The 20,674-nt window shown below is 42.6% G+C and overlaps 4 protein-coding genes across 4 annotated transcripts; all 4 read right to left on the bottom strand.

The window, feature by feature from the left end:
* Positions 1-1,858: 1,858 nt before the first annotated feature.
* Positions 1,859-8,433, bottom strand: LOC117836764 (uncharacterized). Its single transcript, XM_034716252.2, has 14 exons — positions 8,076-8,433; positions 7,441-7,577; positions 7,212-7,345; positions 6,765-6,910; positions 6,548-6,627; positions 5,984-6,241; positions 5,256-5,366; positions 4,984-5,106; positions 4,329-4,450; positions 4,187-4,256; positions 3,790-3,882; positions 3,004-3,131; positions 2,630-2,771; positions 1,859-2,231 (listed from the first exon to the last, which is right to left on the bottom strand). The coding sequence occupies exons 1-14, from the start codon at positions 8,416-8,418 to the stop codon at positions 2,094-2,096; spliced, it is 2,025 nt and encodes a 674-aa protein (XP_034572143.1). The 5' UTR covers positions 8,419-8,433; the 3' UTR covers positions 1,859-2,093.
* Positions 8,434-9,908: 1,475 nt separating this feature from the next.
* On the bottom strand, positions 9,909-10,713 carry LOC117836767 (uncharacterized protein At5g65660). The gene is made up of 3 exons (XM_034716256.2): positions 10,486-10,713; positions 10,227-10,370; positions 9,909-9,929 (listed from the first exon to the last, which is right to left on the bottom strand). Exons 1-3 carry the CDS (start codon positions 10,711-10,713, stop codon positions 9,909-9,911), a joined length of 393 nt encoding a protein of 130 aa, XP_034572147.2.
* Positions 10,714-13,671: 2,958 nt separating this feature from the next.
* LOC117836765 (putative pentatricopeptide repeat-containing protein At1g03510) lies at positions 13,672-15,948 on the bottom strand. Its single transcript, XM_034716253.2, has 2 exons — positions 14,161-15,948; positions 13,672-13,975 (listed from the first exon to the last, which is right to left on the bottom strand). Exon 1 carries the CDS (start codon positions 15,656-15,658, stop codon positions 14,348-14,350), a length of 1,311 nt encoding a protein of 436 aa, XP_034572144.1. The 5' UTR covers positions 15,659-15,948; the 3' UTR covers positions 13,672-13,975; positions 14,161-14,347.
* Positions 15,949-16,071: 123 nt separating this feature from the next.
* Positions 16,072-20,158, bottom strand: LOC117836766 (derlin-2). Its single transcript, XM_034716254.2, has 6 exons — positions 19,877-20,158; positions 19,635-19,734; positions 18,241-18,455; positions 18,000-18,083; positions 17,242-17,295; positions 16,072-16,677 (listed from the first exon to the last, which is right to left on the bottom strand). Exons 1-6 carry the CDS (start codon positions 19,973-19,975, stop codon positions 16,480-16,482), a joined length of 750 nt encoding a protein of 249 aa, XP_034572145.1. The 5' UTR covers positions 19,976-20,158; the 3' UTR covers positions 16,072-16,479.
* Positions 20,159-20,674: the final 516 nt, after the last annotated feature.

The raw sequence follows: 20,674 nt of genomic DNA, 5'->3' as shown, positions 1-20,674 counted from the left end.
CGAGTTTAACAGGGGTGGCCAAAGTGAAACACATAATTGGTCTTTTCTAGTAGTCATGGGTCGTTGTAGTCAAAAGAAGAAGCCCTCTTCATGGATTCCATGCCTTTGGTTGTAGTTTGTTCAAGGGGAAAAAACAGAAAAGGGAACAATAAACAGATCACCAGACTGGAACTAGATGGTGGGTTAGGAATGAAGAACACAAAAAGGCAACAGCTTGTTTCGGTCATGTATATCCATCCATCTGCCCTCCAACAACCTTGTCCTTACTTCTTCGATCACGACGCACATTCCATTCTTCCTTAATTATTAGGTAACTTTTTGATGAATTTGCTTGTGTTCGTCCGTGCATTCTGTGCTGTAGTAGCTGTATCCTGTAGCTGTGTACACTTGTGTCCCGTGACGATGTCAACTGCTTCAGCATGCAAGAGGATAAAAAAAAAACGCTAGCAGATTATAGCTGTTTATCGAAAAGCGTGGTGATGTGATGCCCAGTGGTCGGTCATAGCAGATCGATCGAGCCTAGGCGACGTCGTACGGGGATCCAAGAACATGTCTCGGTTGCATATATCTTGCATTGGTTCTGTGGTTGGCATGTGCTTCTTCCTCGCGTCGCATGCGTCGTGCTTGGGAAGCAGCGACGATCGAACAACGCCACGGGCGGCAAACGGCCGCGCACGTACATTATACTACACAGATTATTCCATCTGTCAGAAAATGCTGACAAATGCGCCTGCATTTGGCTTATTCCTGTTCGAAATTTGAATTTCGAATCGCATGCATATCTTATAATGTAGACTGCCACGCCACCGTTGGAAGATTCTTGCCTCTAGCTAAATCATTCTCACGTACTTGATGGATCAGCTACTGCAAGTTGCAACGCATGCATGCATCTGATAACCTTTTTTCTTCACTTTAATGAATTAGTTAATCCCTTCAAAGTACATTAGATTGATTAGATGGTAGTAATATAGTACAGTAGAAGCAAGTTGCATGAGCTGAAAGACCGATATATACTGATAATCAAAGTGTATGTCACATGGAGTGACCATGTGCGCCCAGCTTGGATGTACGTACTATACGTACTAGCTGCGTGCCCTTTATTTGTTGAAAAAAGCTGGGACAAAAAGAGAGAGAGATGAGCCTGCTCAAGTCCCCATTGACCGCCCATGATCGATCTCTGGTTCCAATTCAAACTAAACGATTCATGGCCGGTGCCATCAACACGTGAAGAGTGTAAAATTTTAGTTGAGAGATGGAGCTGGAGGAATTGCTTGAGATTCAATGGGCAGGCAGGCACTGCTAGCTGCAAGGGCACGAGGAAACAAGGAGAATCCGATGCACCAGCTAGTAGCCTAGTACTCTCCTCTCCTAGGATCCCATTCAGCTTCGTCGTACGTACCACTGGTACAAGTTATGGGAGTCCATCGAATTTTTTTGTTTTAAGAAAACTTTGCTGCTGGGAAATGATTCGTTTCCTGATCGATCAGATCTTGTCATTTGAATTTGAACTCAAGGGTGAGGTGACACTCTCAAAGATGCTATCCCTGCAACAAGTCATTTCACTGAAAACCTTGAGTAGCAGTTGATCAGTGCGCAGGAGCTAGCGAATAATAGAAAACACCGCTAACTGATTGCTCAAGAGCCTTACACAACTTCTGCAATGTCTGGTCTGCCTTGGTGTCGCTGACCACAGCGAACAACAGCTACAAGCATCTCGAACAACAGCTAAAAGCAGCTCTGATGGGGAAGATGTCAATGTGCTGTCAATGAATGAACGATAGCTGCATTTCTTCAATCAATTCATCTAAGCAAGCAACCCCCACGCTGTACCAAGCATTTTCGAAAGGGCCTGCTTGCCTTAACAAAACCACGAGACAGCCCAGTCTGCGACTACATCGATTGAGAAACCTGCGGGCCGTGCCCAATGTACATGTTTTATGCAATGGCATTCTTTTCTGATTTACTCTTCATCATTTACATGGGCTGGGTATCAGCACTGCCATCGTTTCAGATTTGCCTTATTAACTGTCGCCGGTCAGGCGAACCAACAACTTAACCATGGTACATACACATCCAGTGAGTGCTGCCCCTTGTCAGACCGATGGAGCCGACTGAGAAACACGGGCTCTATTGTTGCTTGCTACAGCAGGACCCTGCAGTTGGAAGGAGGGATGAGCATGCTGCACACGCTCCAGATACAGTGGTGTCTGCATCTCGATAAGCCGGGATATCTGCAGAAACAAGATGCGCCATCAGTTCAAATAAACCAACCAATACCTACACCTTGCTTCCTGGACAACCAACTGAACCAAGGCTCAACAAAATAGGGACGCCGTTATAGCATTGCGCCTTAGATCATTGTGACTTGTGATGGATGAGCAACAAAACTTGAGCCATTGTTCAATTAAAAAAAGGCAACAACTTGAGCCGTTGAGCTTTCTCAGCAAGAAGTAGCTCTAACGTCTTTTTTTTTTTTGAAAAAAAAACCTCTCTAGCCTTAACACTACTTTTCAATAGTACTCATGAATTATATCAAGCAACTACTACTTTTCAGCATTACTCATGAATTACCTCAACCAACTCACAACTATTCATACATAACAAGGTAAAGAAAAAGTGCATCACTTACCGCCCTGCGGAACGCAAACATCTCTTCTTGACCAGACAATATTGCCACAAGCCCACTAGTAGAAGGCCTCATGCCAACATTGCCTTCTGCTAAAACGTCCCTTCTTAGCTTTGTTCCTTCGGCCTCAGTTTCAAACTGAAAACTGCATAACATGACCTCCCATGTGAAAATTCATTCAGTGCCAGTGCAATTCTAGCAAAATGTTCTATATTTTTTAATGTTGCAGACGAGCAGAAACATTTTCGCCACAACCCGCGGCTCAACAAAGTAACCAACATATATGGCAAAGTTCATTGAAACATATTTTCAGTTCATGATCTTTTGACATTTACAAAAAAGGGCTTAACATGTTAAGGAAAAGGTTACTGAATTACCTCTCTAAATCAAAAAGAGGTCCTTCCTCAGTTCCTTGGAAAAGATCATCAATGGATGAGGCAGCTAGACATACAAGACGGCAGTGATGATTGTACAGCTCATCGATAAGGGTGATAAACCTTCTTGCCTAAATGAGTCGTGGTATTAGCAAAGATAGGAAAAGATAAATGTATGCTGTTTTAGAAAGGTAGATAATACTACCTCCGTTTCAAATTGTAAGTCGTTTTGGCTTTTGTAGGTTCATAATTTTTGCTATGCATCTAGATATACACTATGTCTATTTACATAACAAAAGTTATGAACCTAAAAAAGCTAAAACGACTTACAATTTGAAACGGAGGGAGTACTAACTAATGCTGTTTTAGAATATTGACTGCACATCAAGTTAAATAGCTATGGTAAACGGAACAAAAGGAACTTTTCTGTTTTCCATGTTGTAATATCCCTTAAAAGTTAACCAGCCTAAATCAATCTGTCCTGACTATCATTCAATCCTACTGTATTAATTTATTGATTTTCCAATGTACCACATCTAGAGAGTGCTTCCTTGTTCGTCAGCACTTTGGAGTCCCATGTCTCACTTTGTTTGTGTTTCTTCCAAGAGCACATTTCAGTTTGTTGTACTTCTATAGGCTTCAGGCTACCAGTAGCATTTGCATTTTCATGCCCAAGAACAAAACAAGGACTTTGAAGCTCTGTATGCTAAATTCACATTCCCCTGCACCTATTACCTCCGACCAAACAGACTGAAAAAAGCAGTAAAAACAGCAAGAGAAAAAATATACCTTGTCACGGATCTTCATACTCATAGCTGGAATTTCTGATATGAAAATAGTATGGTAGTTCCTGGCTATTGCTATATAATCTGCAGCTCCAACCTGAAAAATAAGTACAGGGTTGACCAAAGATTTAGAAATGAGCTACTATGTTCTCAAGATAACAAAAATAGCTACTATAATTACATGATCTGAGCACCTTGTATTGGGTCTTATAAATTTATTTACCGTCTTGCATGTAATAATAAGTTAATAGCATCATAATTCAGTTCAAAGTTCAAGATAAAGGAGTTTTACAGAAGAAAGGTACTATGTCATTTTTTCTAGATGAAGTAAAATAACATCTTTGTATTTTATCCATCCAACAGAAATTCTAGACAGATGTGAAACGAGAGTGAATTATTACTGGGCGTCCACATAGATACTCGAAGTCAAATCTTGCCACACCATTACAGCTTTGAGGAATCTCAATAGACCTGTCCACATGCGATTGAAGTTAATCTAGCTTGTTTTCACCGGTACAGAGATGCTTTATTCAATGGACATACCTCCCAAACATTACAGGAATGGTGACAGAAATAATGTTTCCTCCTGTTTGGTTAGTTATGTCATGCCACATAGCCTCATACATGCGGCAAGTGTCAGAAGTGACAGGCCAAAAATAGTGAACCTGCCAACAATTTAGAAAAGTATTTATTATATCATGATAAACATTGAGAATAATAAATACAACATGAGTAAACCTGCAGCTGCAGGGGCTCAGAAGAGAGATATATCTAACCAGTTTATGTTCAAATATATAAATACAATACAGACCACTCAATATAAAGCTCATGATGCAGCTATAACTTACTATATAGGATATACCTAGAGTTGCCATCCACTAAAAAGAAGTTGAATTTAATCCCTTAAACACCCTTCATAGCTCAAAACTTATGTCATCGCCACAAAGACTAGATAACAATGAAAGGAATATATTCTTGAGGACCAGGATAAACACCAGGTTTATCTCTTAAAAGCAACAAAATTATCCATGCGAAGTTTCATCAATCGCCTACAGTGCCATAACATTTGTCAAAAGACTGTGTTGTCCCCTCACCCACCTGGGTTCAAATCATACATCGAAGTGCCTGCCTACTCAATTGAATGCTAGTGCTCCTAGCCAAATTTCGAAAAAGTACCTAAAAAACAAGTGGAACAGACCTGAGTTGAGCCTTCTGTTGGAATTAGGCGACGATAATCCTTTTCAGTTCCCACAAGAATCTTATTGCAGTTCTCATCCAGTTTTGATAATAACTCAAGGAAGATGTCCCTTTGCATCCCATCCTACAAAACCAACAGAAAAAAGATTGAAAAGATCAAAATGCAGTACTATAGAATTTAACTTCAAAAGTTTGTGAGAAATTGTAATACAGCTAATTCATAAATTAGAGAAAGAAGGAAATCAAATAATAACCATTTGAACAAGGACCTGCCTGATTCAGATCTTCAGGTGCTTTATTACTGGTTGCTACAAGTACGGTTCCTGTGCTTAGCAATCTGCTTAGAATGCCAGACAGGGCCACAACTGCAAATACATCGATAGTCTGCACAAATGAACCTGTTCAGTGTTTTTTTTTTTAAAAAAAAAAGCCCTAAGTTGCAGAGCATTAATTAGCAACGATAACTAAGTACTTTTCACTGTTCCACGATCTTGAATTATTATGATAAAGTAGAAAGAGGTATATGCATGATTATAAATAAAAGAAGAGCTTAGCTAACTTCAATTCTTCATATATTGTTGCACAAGATCAAGATTAATTGTATAATTTGCCAGTAATGCATTAGTTTCATCATTGAAATGTTGAAGTTACAATTATGCTAGGCCATATTGGAGTAAGTAAACAATGTTTTCTTTTTTCCTCAAATATGCAGGAGAGCTGCTTATAACTTCACAATAGAAGAAAAAGGATACAGCCTCAAGTGCATCCCCTGAAACAATTAGAACACTTGTGCCACAAACAAATGGAAAAAACAACCAAACAACATATTAACCTATACTGTCCTAATTTTTTTTACCAATGCCAATCTTATATCTATTATTTCCCCAATTTTGTAAGTAATCCAATAGGCAAGCTGCTAAATTCTATGAAAGAAATGATCCTCTTAGCCAGGAAGAAAAGGAGAAAATACTTCAATCCTTGACATTTCACCGTTTAGGTACCTGTATCTCATCAAAGCATAGAATGCTTGCTCCAGTTTTATTTGCTTGTCTATCAACCAGAAACTTGTCAGCAACAGCCAAAAGGATATGCTTTTGCTGTGTCCCTTGTTTGTACTTCTCTTCTCCGATCAGCCACTCCTTAATTTTTGCATCAAAAGGAAGGCTTGATATCCAGCTGAAAGCACTTGTCTGAACAGACTTGTCATCATCACGTCTCTTCCATACATCATGCATATGATCATGTATTTCAAGCATGGCCTGCATCAAAGAGTTCCTCCAAATTTATGCAAAGATTAGGCAACATAACTACAAAGTAAATTTATTTTTCTCGAATGGTCCAAAAATATAATTTATAGGATTATCAGATTATGTTATTGCCGACTTGCCAAGCCACGCTTGTGTAACTGAGTTCAGATAGATGTGCATGTGCATGGGTATGCTACTAAAAATCCCCAACAGATAACAGATACAGTTGACATAGTATCGACACATATTATTAGTCATCTTCAATCAGATAAGTTGTTCTTCAGGTACAATATCTATATCAGGTTAAGATAAATTGACCTCATGAAAGTGAAACCTCCTCCTGTGCTTGATAACACCTTCAGTGGCCCCATAGAACATGTCCATCAACATTGTCTTCCCTATGCACAGGTAGTTCCTTGAGATTTTTATAAGTGATATACAATAGTCATTCAGAAACATAAAACATTATCACGGTAATCAGAGCAGATATTGCTTATTTTCAGCATGCTGCATGTGAATAATTCAGGTAGCTTACCACTTCCAACATTTCCATAGAGATACAATCCTTTAGGAGCAACAGGAGCGATTGGTCTCTGGCCCACCAGTTTATCTAGTTTCTTCTCTCGGTTCAGGTACGATACCCACTTACCAACTCCAGGTTCTATGCTTCCTCTTCTTCTCCTGGGTTTTTAATCAACAAATACAGGTTAGAAAAATAAACAGATACAACGTATTTCAGTTCATATATAGAGCAAACTTAACATCTGACATGCTTAGTTAATATTGCCCTGCTTTTCATTATTAGTGCTCTTGCAGGGATTGAGAGATGCCAATAGAACTCCATCAATCAATAATTGTTATTATATAAATTAAAATGACAGATGAGCTGTGATGTAAAAAGATGCCGCATGAAAGCATGCCCAAGAGTTACATGGCTCCACAATGAAAAGTTTGAGGAAGGAGAAGGACACTAAACTATTACCGTGTAACCAATTTATCAAGAAATCCCCTTTCCTCATCTATCCATACACCATCACGCTGCTTATCTTCAGCTTCTTCAACGAGAAGCCTTCGCCTCTCTTTCTCCCTGCTATTCTCCCACATGTACAGCTTTGCCTGCACTTTATGTAAGTTAGAAGTGACAAGGTTGTTTTACTGAACAACAATACAAAGAGGTACTGACTACTGAGAAGAAACAGCACGCGACTTACATGGTAATCCTCCATTTCCATCTCATACTGTTGGAGTCTTCTGAGTAAGTTGTCTAACTCGGAAGCTACATTTTCCTGGTAACTGTCATGGGTGAGTCTCCCTTGGCTTACTAGATTCCTGTAGAGCGTAAGAGGACCTTCAGATAGAACACAAGAGTATGAGAAGCCAAACTTTGAAGAGGGAAAAGATGTTACGATGGAATTTGAGAAATGAAATTATCACTGTGTCATCATGTTAAATGCCAGAAACGTGCATCTTTGGAAGATGGGTGGGGATCACATGACTAGCTAACTAAAGCGTGTTGAGGCACGTGGTGGTGGAAAATCCCCAACTCTGGCAAGTGTTAATTCTGATGAGCACAACAAATCATTACAAGGTTGAGTTTCATCATGGACACACAGTGGCAGGTTTGAACCCTATCTAGGGGCACATGAAAGGCATCAGTGACTTGTAACCAATTTGCCCGGCCTTAGATGAAATTTGGAACCACTAATCAGCAATGCCGTGGGGTGCCGGTTCGGTGTCCTATAATTGAACAATCGAGCGGTGGATCAGCAGCGGAGTGTACCCGTATCATGCAGAACGAAACGGTGCTTGCTAAATGAAGCAAGGGGAGGGACAGATGACGAGGTACCTTGCTTGCGGGCGTGCTCCGACTCCGAGGAGGCGCCGTCTCCCGCAGAGTCGTGGAGGCGACGGAGGAGCTCCGGGGAAGGCAAGGTGCGCGGGGCGGTGCCGCGGAGAGTGGCGGCGGCAGCGGACGCGAGGGATCGGCGGGAGATGGAGCCATGTAGATGTAGGCGGCGGAGTATCATCGCCGTCGCCGGAGTGGAGCGGCGGACGGGGAGGGGAGAGGTGGCGGGTAGTAACTGACGGACGGGACGGGCGGGTGACGCGGCCCCTTCCTCACCGCGGACGCTGCTTGGGCTCTCGCTGGGCCTGGGAAAGTAGGTAATGTGATTATGTAAACGGGCCATGTGGACCGTGTGTGCTGGCCTGCTGGGCCAATCCGCTGCTCCATGGATCTTTTTCGCACTGAATGAACTTGGTATATATATGTGGAGTAGATGCATGGTATATACGGTAGGCTCAGAATTAAATTAAATTAATTAATGGATGTGCAGCGCTAGTCTTTTTGACTGGAGGATCGGATGGCGACATGCAATGCAAAGCTGGCCGACCGGACCGGACCGGACGGCGCAGCGGTACGGTGTTGATAGGCGTGCTTTGCATGCTGCATCTGCCGGAAAACTGAAAGGATCCATGTCGACGGCCGGAAACTGAAGAAGAAGCGTACGTCGTGTGCTAGCTGGAGCAACAAAGTAAAATTCGATTCAGATTTCAGAGGCAACGCAACCACGGAGACGGGTACGGACGTCTAGCTCTATGGTCCACCCCTGTCGGCCATAGATCGAGGTTGGCCGGTTCAGACTAGACTTGATGTACTATAAGCTTAGCTTCGAGTATATATAACATATGTTAGGCCGCTGTCCCCTGATCTCCACTCCCTCAGTGCATGCATCTTTTTTTTATTTTATTCCCTCCCATCGAGCATTTTCTTAACGTTAATAATTAATTGTAGGTCGTTTTGACTTTTCTAGGTACATATACATAGATATAGAGCGTGTTTAGATCCTTAGGTTAAAGTTTAGTCCTTCTTACATCGAACGTTCGAATGCTAATTAGAATGACTAAACATGAGTTAATTATAAAACTAATTGCAGAAGTCTTGGGTCTAATTCACTTGACAAATCTATTAAGCCTAATTAATCCATCATTAGCAAATGGTTACTGTAGCACCACATTGTCAAACTATGGACTAATTAGCCTTAATAGATTCGTCTCATAAATTAGCCTCCATCTGTGCAATTAGTTTATATTTAATACTCTTGATTAGTATAAACATCCCATGTGCTCCTGGTATCAAACAGGGCCGTAGCGTATGCCTAGAGATCGAGCCTCATCTATGATTCAGATCACAAATATATACGTGCACGGCACTAAGCAAAAGCACCAAACAGATTCGACGGCTACCCAGAAAGACACCTTTCCAAGCCGATGGAGCACTCACCAGATCAGAGTCTCCAATACATCACCACGCATTACTACGTACTGCACCATTTGCAAATAAAAGCACCACCACAACATGGCTGCTTCTCACCTCATCACATATACTGTACGCGTAAATGAATGAAATAACAAAAGATACATACGTACGAGCAATAGGTGAGGAAAGAGCAACCTTACAACAATTGATTTTCGCATCACCGATTGTCTGAATCACATGGTACGGTATTCATAAAATCAGGATGGTTTGTCAACCCATCATATTCTTCCAATGTATCCAATCTCCATGACGGCCAACCACCTAAGCTTAGTTTCCCAATAGCAGAGTTGAAGATATGAGTGGCGGTAAAAGCATTGCTTACCTGGGACTGGGAGGCTCACAAATCCCAGAACCACATAGTCAAAGCCCGTCGCGAACGACCTTGAAGACAGACAGACAGACAGACAGACAGATAGTATTCACAAGACTGATCCACACGCAAAAGCATTCAACAAGCTTGTTAGAACACAAATCGTCCTTTTCAAACTCTACTAAAAAAGAAATATTTGCCTATCTCAGCCAGATCCTAGTATATATAGCACAAGGGACAAGACCGAATGTTCAGATAACAATCTATTAACATGCATATATACACCCAACCTGCCAATCATAAGTTCACTAACGGCTAAGTGTGCTTTCGTGTACTGATGATGTACAGATACAGATGGTTTCATGAACCGAACATTTGGTTTCCAATGGAACTTCAGTCTTCTCTGCTTCAGGCAAACACATCTCGTGTGGGCACGGCCTCGCGAAGAATTTGGGGACCTTGTCCCCAGGCATAATAACAGGCAAACCACACTCCTTCCCCACTTTCTCCAGCTGCAAACAGCACACACGCACAGAGGATCATTCTATAAGCTGAAGTTTACAGGATACAGAATTCCAGGGCTGCGGGAAGATGTTAAGATGAGGCATGCATAGAGAGTGCTACTACCTTGTGATCAGGAGTTTCCTTGCTCGGTGATGACGTGATGGAGATCACCGTATGCTCGCCCTCTTGGAACATGGCAGGATGCCGAGACCGGAGGAGGGAGCGGAGCTTGTCCCAGTGGTAGCAACACGAGAACATGCCACTCAGGGAGAAGATCACAAGGAGCAACAGCGCAGTCCCCAGGGGAAACCCCAGCGTCGGCCTAGAGGAATGCTCGATCGGCACCGTCATGGATGGAGCAGGCGTCAGATCTTGTAGCCTGTTCATTGGCATAAACTCTGCCAATCTCGTTAAGAGCCCAGAGTTGCAAGGTGAGGAGACTGGGTGTATATATATATATATATATACTTGGAAGGTACCTTGCGGAGCTGCACTTGCACGTACAGGGGATGATGAGAAGTGGACTGACTTGCACGGTCAGGTAGGCGGAACCATCCGTGGTACTAGCCACTGGCCAGTGCTGTGGTCCACATGCATGATGCATCTGCTGGTAGTAGTGCTTGCTTGACGCTGATCTCATTATCTGTCTTTTCCAAGAAAAAGAAGTTGTCAAATCATATGAAACACATTTTTGGAGGGTGGGAAGAAAGGTACCCCAAGGAGGTGACGTATTCGCTCTTCTGGATAGAAGTTTCAGGTATGTCCCCAAGAATATGTTTATTAGGTACAAAGAAAAAAAATGAATACCAATGTACCGCTTTAGCTTAAGAACGGAAAAGGATAGCAAGTTCAGGCTGACAAAGTGGCAGGTTATATAAGGTGAAACAGAAACTTACTGAGCTCAGAGGGATGTAGCATCAATAGGTATGATCTTCCTGGAAGGAACTAGCAATTTTAACTGAGTAACGAGTTTAGAATGTATTCATGGACCCAAAAAGGTTTGATATCACGAGATGGCATACTACAGAAGATCTACTGTGCAAAAGGTGCAGGACAGAAGACATGAGCATGAAGCACTTTCTCTAGTGTGCATCATCATTACCCTTTTGAAAAATACATGCTTTTCCACAGATAAAGGGCCAACAAATTGAGTATCCTTGACGCTATCCACACATGTGTACGGATGGCGCATATGCAAAGTTATCAAGAAAATATGCTTTCTAAATTCGAAAAACAACAAATATACCTGCTAGCTATTACCTTGCTAAGCCTAGAAGCTAGGCCCAAAGAAGGCAAATCAAAGAGTTTGACAATTTTAAAACTCTAAGCAGAGCACGCAGTGCAAAAAGAACAGTACTAAAAGATAAATGCATAGTTAAGTACAAAGCAGTCCAGCACAAAGCAATTTGTTCTTAGGCTGTACCATTTCCGACCAAAATGAGCACACCAAGAAGTTTCGTTTTCAGAAGCATAGTAATATGCTTTTGAGCTATGCTCAACTGTTCACAAAAGGTGAGCAAATCTGATACAACTGTTCCCCACTTAGAGGCTCCCACATGCATCAATAACAACAGATATAAGCCCTTTTATTAACACACCACCTCCTGCCAGTTGAATTTACATGCACGACAGAGCCTCAGTGCGCTCCCTTGAACAGATGCTCTTTAATGGTTCATGACCTATATGGCATCAGCAAGGTTCCATTGTCCACATACTTGAAGCAGATTTTCAGTGCAGAAAAGTATAGATGGAAATGAGCAAATTTAGTGATCAAAACAAGCAGTAGAAAGAACCACAAATTATAAGAGTAGAATGGTGTCCAGTGGCAAAAAGAAGTGTTCCGTAGCATTGTCATGGCACATGTATGATTAAACATCTCAGTCCAATTTGTGAAAGCAAAAATACAAGAAATTCATGTGGTGAAGATAAATATCAGCACTGTAGAAATCTCCTGTTTTCCACCGCAGAAGGCAAACAAGATCTGTTGGAGAAATTAGGTTTGATAGAATTACGTACACATCAGCCAATAAGCTACCTGAAATGGGGCCTAGCACCACTAACAATAGTGGTCCACACTAGCCCATCTACAATGCTACACCAGAGCTAGTTGAGAGGGACCTCTCGTGTAGGATGTTAGGTAAGTGTCCTTCCAGGTAACTACAGAATCCATATGATTCCTATCACTCACTACAAATCAAGGTTAAGGGCAACACTTATTGATATACAACAGTTAGCTTGTCAAATAAGGGACAAATTAATGTACCACCCCAAGTAGTGCATCATCCATATTAACTTCATCAAAGTATTATTTCATAAGAATTGCAATACCTGATGTTGCTACTCGTAAACATGTCTTAACTGAAGCTACCCAAATAGTTCTTACCACTATTCCCCAATGAATACAGACATTTTTTATTTATATCTGGATTATCTCATTTAATTCAAATCCTTAATAATTAAAATAATAGTTTAGCGAAGGTTTTTCCAGATCACACAGACTCATCCCAAACTTTCAAACTATAAATTAAAATATAGTATATGATAGTAAATGCAACAGATTGATTGTCCCAAACATGAAGATATTAACAGATGGTAAAACAATTATACTATAATGTGCTGCAGATTAACATTTCAGAATCATACTTTGGCATAAGCATGAAGTTAGAGATACTAAATAGTATAAGAACCCTTTTTGCAAGCATTTTTTCTTTGAATCAAGTGCTTAAGAAATAGTCAGCGGCCTTGGATCAACATTTAACTACTTACAGGTTGAGGTGGTCTGAGTTGATCCAAGGGCCTAGGATTGTGATTGAAATATACGCTGTTTAAAGCACTCAAGAATAGCCGCATACGAAAAATATATTGCTATTTCCGCACCACGTATACCAACAAACTGATCTAATGTAAGTGTAATATGAGAACTTACTCTGTGATAATGCATCTGAAACACTAGATGAGATGGATGAAAGATAACATGAAAGATACTAAGGATCTTGCTTAATGCGCCAACTTTGACTAACTATGTTTATATCATTTTTCTAATTGGGCATGCTTTCAGTAAAGATGTGTGAAAGTTAGCATCATATGCATTATCAAATAAAGGCAGTCGATGTTCCATTAGGAAGCTAAAGGTAGTTCCCCAGCTCATAGAAACTGACCTAATAAAAATTATTTTTAACTTCAGAAGAAGAAACCAATAAATTCAGTGGGCAAATGTGAATATTAACCTAGCACCTTTCTATCTGCCAACTGAATAGGGCAGCAAAGAGTAAAGAATATGTCGACTGATAATCATGTGGAAAAGGGTGCTTGTAGAAACCTTCATGGATTTTTCCAGCAGTCGGTTGTATTCAGTAAAATCAGTGTTGACTGATTGTAATGAGGATTGTGGAAACCAACACATACATAAATTTAGAGCTAAGTGACTGGCAACAGTATGAATGATGTTTTAGTCTCTATGAAATCTTATGATGTAACAAATGGAGGGAGCACTGATCTCAAGTCTTGGAACAAGAGCCAAGGAATTCAGATTGATTTGGGGCCTCAGAAATGTCGCGGCTGATGGTATGCATACACCTGCTTCACTCCACCGCCAGAAGAGAAGTTCACGTTTCTGCAGGATTTACAATCAGTTAAGTTTTACAGTCACGCCAAACACTACGTGGCATCTTTCAGATAGATGTGGAGTTAGGACCCTAAGCAAGTCAGATGTTTTTTTTAACCTAAATGCTATAATTAAACACGGTTGAGTTTCAAGCGAACAAATACAAAATGAAAGAAAGTAGTTTTTTCATTTACCTTTCCATGCACAGATGACCATTGCATCTGAATAAACTTTGCTGTGAACTAGTGTCCAGTGATGACACTTCTCAAATGTGTCCCTGATTTTTCATAAAAAGATCACTGCAAGCAGAGCAGCTAAAACCATAGTTTGGCTGGCATTAACAACGAACCATCAGGGGCGAAAAATTATCAGGACATTGCATTAGCAACTTGACTTGTGATGTATCATCCAACTGCTACCAGGAAGTCTCTGTACACCTCGCTGCTCCATCTCCCTTCTCACCCGCTCTGCGTCCTCATGCATGCCACGGCCTGAATAAATGTTTGCGAGCGAAACAAAATTTCCTGCATTCTCCGGTTCGATCTCAAACAATGCTCTCCCAGCAACCTCTGCCAACCCCACCTCCCCATATTTCCTGCAAGCAGCAAGAAGAGCTCCCCAAGCTTTTGCTGTAACCTTTACCGGCATTGTCCGTATAAGCTCATAAGCTTGATGCAGCCGTCCTGCCCGGCCCAAGACATCAACCAAGCATGAATAGTGATCTCCGCATGCCTCCACTCCATAACTCTTGGTCAAGACATCAAAATACTTTAACGCATCATCTGCATGACCAGAATGGGCGCAGGCCGCCAACAAACTAAGGAACATGATGTTGTCAGGCCGAACGTCGTCTTGGTCCTTCATGTGTCTGAAAAGCGACATTGCAACCTCCGCACGGCCATGGAAAGCATAAGCTGAAACAAGAGAGCTCCAAACAACCACATCACGATCCTGAACCTGGTTGAAAACCCTCTGTGCGCCAGCTAGTGAACCGCAGCGCCCATACGCTTCGATGAGGGAGCTGCCAATGTGGGATCTCATAGACATGCCGTGCCGCACTGCAAAGCCATGCACCTCCTTGATTGATGTCAACGCGCCCATAGCAGTGCATGCGGGAACGAGTGCCAGCAGAGTGATGAAGCTCGGCGCGACGCCCACCCTTCGCATATGTCGGTAGACCTCGATGGCTCGAGTTGGATGTTCCCCGGACTCAGCAACCGCGGCGATCACAGTGTTGAAGCAGGAGGCGGTGGGGGCGACGTCCATGGTGTCGAGCGCGCTCGCCGCGGCGATGAGGTCGCCCGCTCGGACGTGGACGGAAATCATGGCGCTCCAGACGATGGCGTTGCGAGTGGGCAATTCGTCGAACAGGCGGCGGGCGAGTTCGTGGGAGGCGCCGGCACCGGCGCCGTAGGACGCGATGAGGGCGGAGGCGAGGAAGGGGCTGTAGAGGAGACCGCACTTGGCGGCGAAAGCGTGGAAGAAGGCGGCGGCGCGGGGGACACGGAGGGCGGTGGCGGACTTGATAGCGAGCGGGAAGGCGTGGGCGAAGGAGGGGTCGGTGGGCGGCGGGAGGTCGGGGGCGGAGAGCATGCGGGAGAAGAGCGAGAGCGCGTCGCGGTGGCGGGCAGCGTTCACGTGGGTGGTCAGCAGCTTCGTCAGCGACGCCAGGCGGCGGTGGCGGGAGGACATCGTTTTTGAGTTGAGCTCGCCGTGAAGACGACGGTGACTGCGCGTTGGGTCGTAGCTTCAGCCTTTGGAGAACGCCAACTAGGCAACTTCACTCCGTGTATCTGTTCGCGCGAGTAACTTGATTAATTTTTGTTCTCAGAAACAAATTCAATCCGGTATTTCTTACAGATCCTTTTCTCTAGATGCGCAAGAAATTCAATTTTAAACTACAGGTTTCCATATCATGTGAACACGCTGTAAGTTTGAGCATCAACACGGGTTAAAATTTAAAAGAAAAACTCTTGAGACTCATAACACTTGAAGGTTGAAACGACAAGAAAGGTTCAACTCAGATCGAGGAAACAGCAGAGGTTCCAAAAGTTGAAACACAGAACATCTCCAGATCGCAGAAACAGCAGAATCGGGAGGGCAAATCAACCAACCACGGTCACGATGTTAAAGAGCCATTTCTTGCACCATTCTGCAATTACAACGCTCGATACAATTCTCGGTGCCGAAGTACCAAACTCAACTCTGTTTGAAAGAGTTTCCTAGACTACAGATTACCATGAAAGAGTACCAGCCTACCAGGTCAGATGTTAACCATTGCAAAGAACAAGTTTCAGAAACATGAGGTGGCTTGTCTGGCAATCATAGATCATTTCGGTCCACCTTTGCCAAGAGGTGAGCAACTTAGCTGCCTCAGATACTACCAATCTTTTGTTATGCACAATAACTCCTCATCTAGCCTGTATAAATACACAAGAACGTCGGCTTGTACAATCACAATTTGAGCTGATAAACAAACTGCCGCCTCTCGCACCTGTCGCAGCCTCAGGGCATCATTGGACCTGGGGATCTGGACCCATACCACCAAACCTAGCACCTGCGCCAACCCCAGCATTGGGTGCCCGTGCCACCACAACATTGTCATCAGCAAACAGCGCCTTGATGAATGATGGAGTCTTCAGGGGCCGGCGGCCAGTCATCCGTGGGTATACATCTTCCAGAAAGTAGTACACGTGTCCAGCAATCATACCCTGCAAAGAAATGTGATATCAGTTAGAGATAGATCACTCATTCCTACAAAAAATAGAGAATGATGATGATGACACTCAGACACTATACAGGCAAAAGTCCATGATTCAGAACAGTGCAACAATTTGAATCCTAAGAGGTAAATCTAGTGAGAGCTGTAGCTCCACTTTCCTAACATCAATACAAGATCTTGTGTCACATTGATTTAGTTTTATGATCCCAACCTCTGCAGAAAAATGGACAAACTGTACTGTGCAGACCTTTTTCTAACAAGTTGAACAAGCTTCAATAACATCTACTGACAATAGGAGTTGTGCAGCAAAAAGCAGAAGTGATACAGACTCAAAAGCTTCAGAAGTATAACGCAAATAAATAGCTATCAGGCATCAGCTACATTTATGTAGTCAGGTGGTGGGTGGCGGAATACGGGGGAAATGAGTATTATTCCAATATACATGCACGGAAAATATAGATTCATCAAGAAAAGATTTTCCCTGCAAGATTTGATGGTCAAATTTCATCATCACAATATTACTATAAACTTGTCTGAACCAGAAGAAACATACCAAGAGATCCACCCATGTGCTGCTCCCAACAAGGATAGAGAACCCCAAAAGGACCTGCGATTCAAGAGAAAACAATTAAGACAATGACCATGTTCTGCTTGATTGGAGTTGAGATCTCATCAAGTTATTCAAAGCAGTTCTTTAAGACACAAATTAATAATGCTCCCTCAGTTTCACTAGCCCTCATTAACCTGAAACTTACTGTACATTTCTAAGTGAAATGGCCCCATTTTCTTATAATGATTTCAAATATGTATTTACTCCTATGAGCATTTATTCCTCAATCAGATTACCTAAGAGGTTACGATATTCATTTATCTCACACCTCAGGCACCTCTAGAACAAATAAATAACAGTAAAGGAAAGACGCTTCTTTCTACAGGCATAAATTGTGAAGGGAAACTAGTATTTCATGATGAGAGATAGAACATATCAATAAATACCAAAACCTCAGTAAGCTAGAACTCTCACGAGCATATATTTTGATCATTGGATATCCAAAAAAAAAGCCTGGAATCACTAGGTGTGGGAATTGGGACATGTGGCCCTTCCAAACCAGGTAGTGGATATTCATAAAGAAATTGCTATCTATGCGCAACCAAAAGAAATACATTATTTCACATCTTATGCGACATTCAGGCATGAGAAAGATGATTGATTCATACAGATATGGTCACCATAAAAATAATTTAAGATGAGCATCAGATGGGCTGATGCAATGGTGCGGCATTCAGGAAATGGAGCAGGAGAACACTTACCCAAGGTAAGTAAGCAGCAGTAAAGGTGAACAAGCCTAGAAAGCTCATGTGGATGAAGGGATTGTGCTTGCTCCAGACATAAACCTGCCATCACATATCAAAAGTCAAAGAGTTATTACTAAAGTTCTGCATCAGACACCCCAAGAGAGAATATTTTTAATGTAAGATTTTGCTCAATTGTGCCCTAGCCATTGAATTGAGAACTATTTATTCAAAATTATAAACACTGGTAGTCTCATACCATCATGAACGTCAATGAATTGCTCAAGAACAGAATTCTGGCAAATGTCTCAGAAACATAAGGTATCATCCCTCCGATAAGAACAATGCCAGTTAAGACAGTAGCACCAAACAAGAGCATGTAGAAAAAGTCAGCAGTTCTCCCTCTAAATGAGTTCTCCTCAAGAAGCTTGCAGTATCGTGCAAGAAAAAACATATGGAACAGAAAATCCAAATCTGCAGAAAAGAGTAAAATTTAATTGTAAATTGAAGCACTTGAAATATGCAGAAAAATGTTGCAATGCTAATATAGCAGTAATTAAAATTTACAAGTTTGGAAATAGTGCACACGTACACATCCAACAAGCCAAGAATGCATATCCATTCTATGCTATCAAATGAACATACACAAACTAGCATTATATCCAGAGGCACTGGTTCTAGATGCTTGAATGTTCAGACGCAAACCAATGGTTCTTTCCAGTCCCTCAATTCATTTCACGATCACTTTGTGATAACTGGATAAGTGGTTAGATAACCATTATCACCATTGTTTTCAATATAGCAACTTCCTAGCTGACCTTGAAAGGGTGAAAAGAGCTTTCAACATTATGAATTTGATTTGAAATACAGCATGATCATAAATAAAATCTGTACATTGTGCACTTCAATGCACAAGCTCTTCATAAGGCATGGCACTTAAAGCAGCACGTGTCACACAATTAAGACTGATGGCACTGAATCCAGTTCACATTAACAAGGCTCAACAGACTAGGGAAAGTGGCTCTTCCAACGCACTACGAAGCTTAGAGGTTGAGGTTAGAAACCCAATGATTATTTTGCTGGTGGCTAATGGAAGAGGACAAATGAAACAGGTTGATATTCTTTCCAGTCAAAATTGTCGTTATCCACATGCACGCTCCAACAAACATAAATGGATGGCATGCTGTAAGGCACACGGTAGTACGGTACTTCCCCATTGTGTGCACAATGTTTCCATTCTAACATATCCACTGTGCTGCATCGCATCACTTGACGAACAACACCCTAGGAACCAATGTAAGCTTCTGTTATGCCATATACAAGAAAAAGCAGTGCACCTACTTGTGACCAAATAACTGCCAACCCGTACGATCAGTCTGGTAAAGCTGCACTGTTGCTACAACATGGCTGACTTAACGGCTATCGGTTACTGATTTTCATAACCATGCACATAATGCACTAAATGTATATAGTATGGATAATGGAGTGGTATTTACATAACAAATCGGCACATCTCCACTCGCAGTTGAAAACAAGTATCCCCTACAACGTGCGCATCTATACCACTCTATCCAAACATATAGTCAGATATCACGTCGCCTTCACGCCTTGCACTTGCAGGCTAGGGTAAAGGTAAGGATAAGGAGCACATACCCATCTTGCGGAAGTAGAGGAAGTTGGTGACGAGGCGCCAGATCTCGTAGTGCTGCACCACGAGCTTCGGGTTGAGGTACAGGTGATACGGCGAAATGATCTGCGCGGACGAGCCAACAGGTCATATGAGCGGATTACACAGGACCGAGCAGGTGCCAGATCATGCGATTAGAGATCCTAGCAGCAGAGCAGGAGAAGAATCTCCTGATCGTGGGAGAGGGAGAGGCGGGGAGAGAAGGTACATCGAGGGTGCAGCCGACGGTGGTGACGACGGCGGCGGTGAGGTAGGAGCGGGTGATGATGGGCATCTGCCGGTACCACTCCTCCACCGCCTGCGCCATCTCCGGCGAAACCCTAACTCCCTCTCCCACTAGTAAACCCTAATCGACCCCAATCGGTGATCAAATCGGAGAGCGGTTGGAGCAGAGAGGCAGGGGCGGGGAGGAAGGGGATGGAGATGGGGGAAGGAGGACGGAGAAGGCGACGGGTCTTAATCCTTTCCCAATCACTGACCTGTGGGCGCCCCAGGGAGGAACCTGCGAGCCTGGCAGCTGCGTCGGCGGTAATGACGTTTGTCTCCCAATGGAAGCGCGCCACGTCTGAGGTACACGTCGGATCGGGGGTGCGGCTATGGCCGGGGCGGTGGAGAAACGAGAATGCCCTGCGGGATGGCCGCCGGCCAGCGGTTTTTTTGTTTGGGAGACACGCCGGGATCGTTTTACGAGTGGTTTCTGTATTTATTATTCGTGTGTTTTATATTCACTATGGTTTTTTAACTTTCATAAAATATAAGTGTAGAATTAAAAGGTTGAGTTTACTATCGGACCATTGAATCAAAAGATTGAGTTTACGATCGGACCGTTAAGGTTAGCAAGATTAACGATTGCGGCGATGGATTGGGTAGAAAGTTATAATGATTTAAGCAACGAAGGTACTCGATAAATAAAGTTCCATCTAAGGTGTGTAAGTATGCCGGGTAATTTCACTAGCCGATTTAGTTAGGCAAACTCATCTAATCCATCTACACTTAGCTTGCATGC

Source organism: Setaria viridis, chromosome 9 (genome assembly GCF_005286985.2).
Source record: "Setaria viridis chromosome 9, Setaria_viridis_v4.0, whole genome shotgun sequence".
In the NCBI taxonomy this organism is placed as follows: domain Eukaryota; kingdom Viridiplantae; phylum Streptophyta; class Magnoliopsida; order Poales; family Poaceae; genus Setaria; species Setaria viridis.
This window is presented reverse-complemented; position numbering and strand designations above follow the sequence as displayed.

Excerpts from the sequence above, each read along its gene's own strand:
- LOC117836767 (XM_034716256.2), bottom strand. The coding sequence starts at position 10,713 with ATGACGGTGCCGATCGAGCATTCCTCTAGGCCGACGCTGGGGTTTCCC. Across the intron at positions 10,371-10,485 it reads AGGAAACTCCTGATCACAAG|CTGGAGAAAGTGGGGAAGGA; the intron begins GTAGTAGCACTC and ends TGCTGTTTGCAG. Across the intron at positions 9,930-10,226 it reads CATTGGAAACCAAATGTTCG|GTCGTTCGCGACGGGCTTTG; the intron begins GTTCATGAAACC and ends TCTGTCTTCAAG.
- LOC117836765 (XM_034716253.2), bottom strand. The coding sequence starts at position 15,658 with ATGTCCTCCCGCCACCGCCGCCTGGCGTCGCTGACGAAGCTGCTGACC.
- LOC117836764 (XM_034716252.2), bottom strand. The coding sequence starts at position 8,418 with ATGGCCCGTTTACATAATCACATTACCTACTTTCCCAGGCCCAGCGAG. Across the intron at positions 7,578-8,075 it reads GGAGCACGCCCGCAAGCAAG|GTCCTCTTACGCTCTACAGG; the intron begins GTACCTCGTCAT and ends TTCTATCTGAAG. Across the intron at positions 5,107-5,255 it reads CACCTGAAGATCTGAATCAG|GATGGGATGCAAAGGGACAT; the intron begins GCAGGTCCTTGT and ends TTGGTTTTGTAG.
- LOC117836766 (XM_034716254.2), bottom strand. The coding sequence starts at position 19,975 with ATGGCGCAGGCGGTGGAGGAGTGGTACCGGCAGATGCCCATCATCACC. Across the intron at positions 18,456-19,634 it reads CCTCTACTTCCGCAAGATGG|ATTTGGATTTTCTGTTCCAT; the intron begins GTATGTGCTCCT and ends TCTTTTCTGCAG. Across the intron at positions 18,084-18,240 it reads ATTCATTGACGTTCATGATG|GTTTATGTCTGGAGCAAGCA; the intron begins GTATGAGACTAC and ends ATGTGATGGCAG.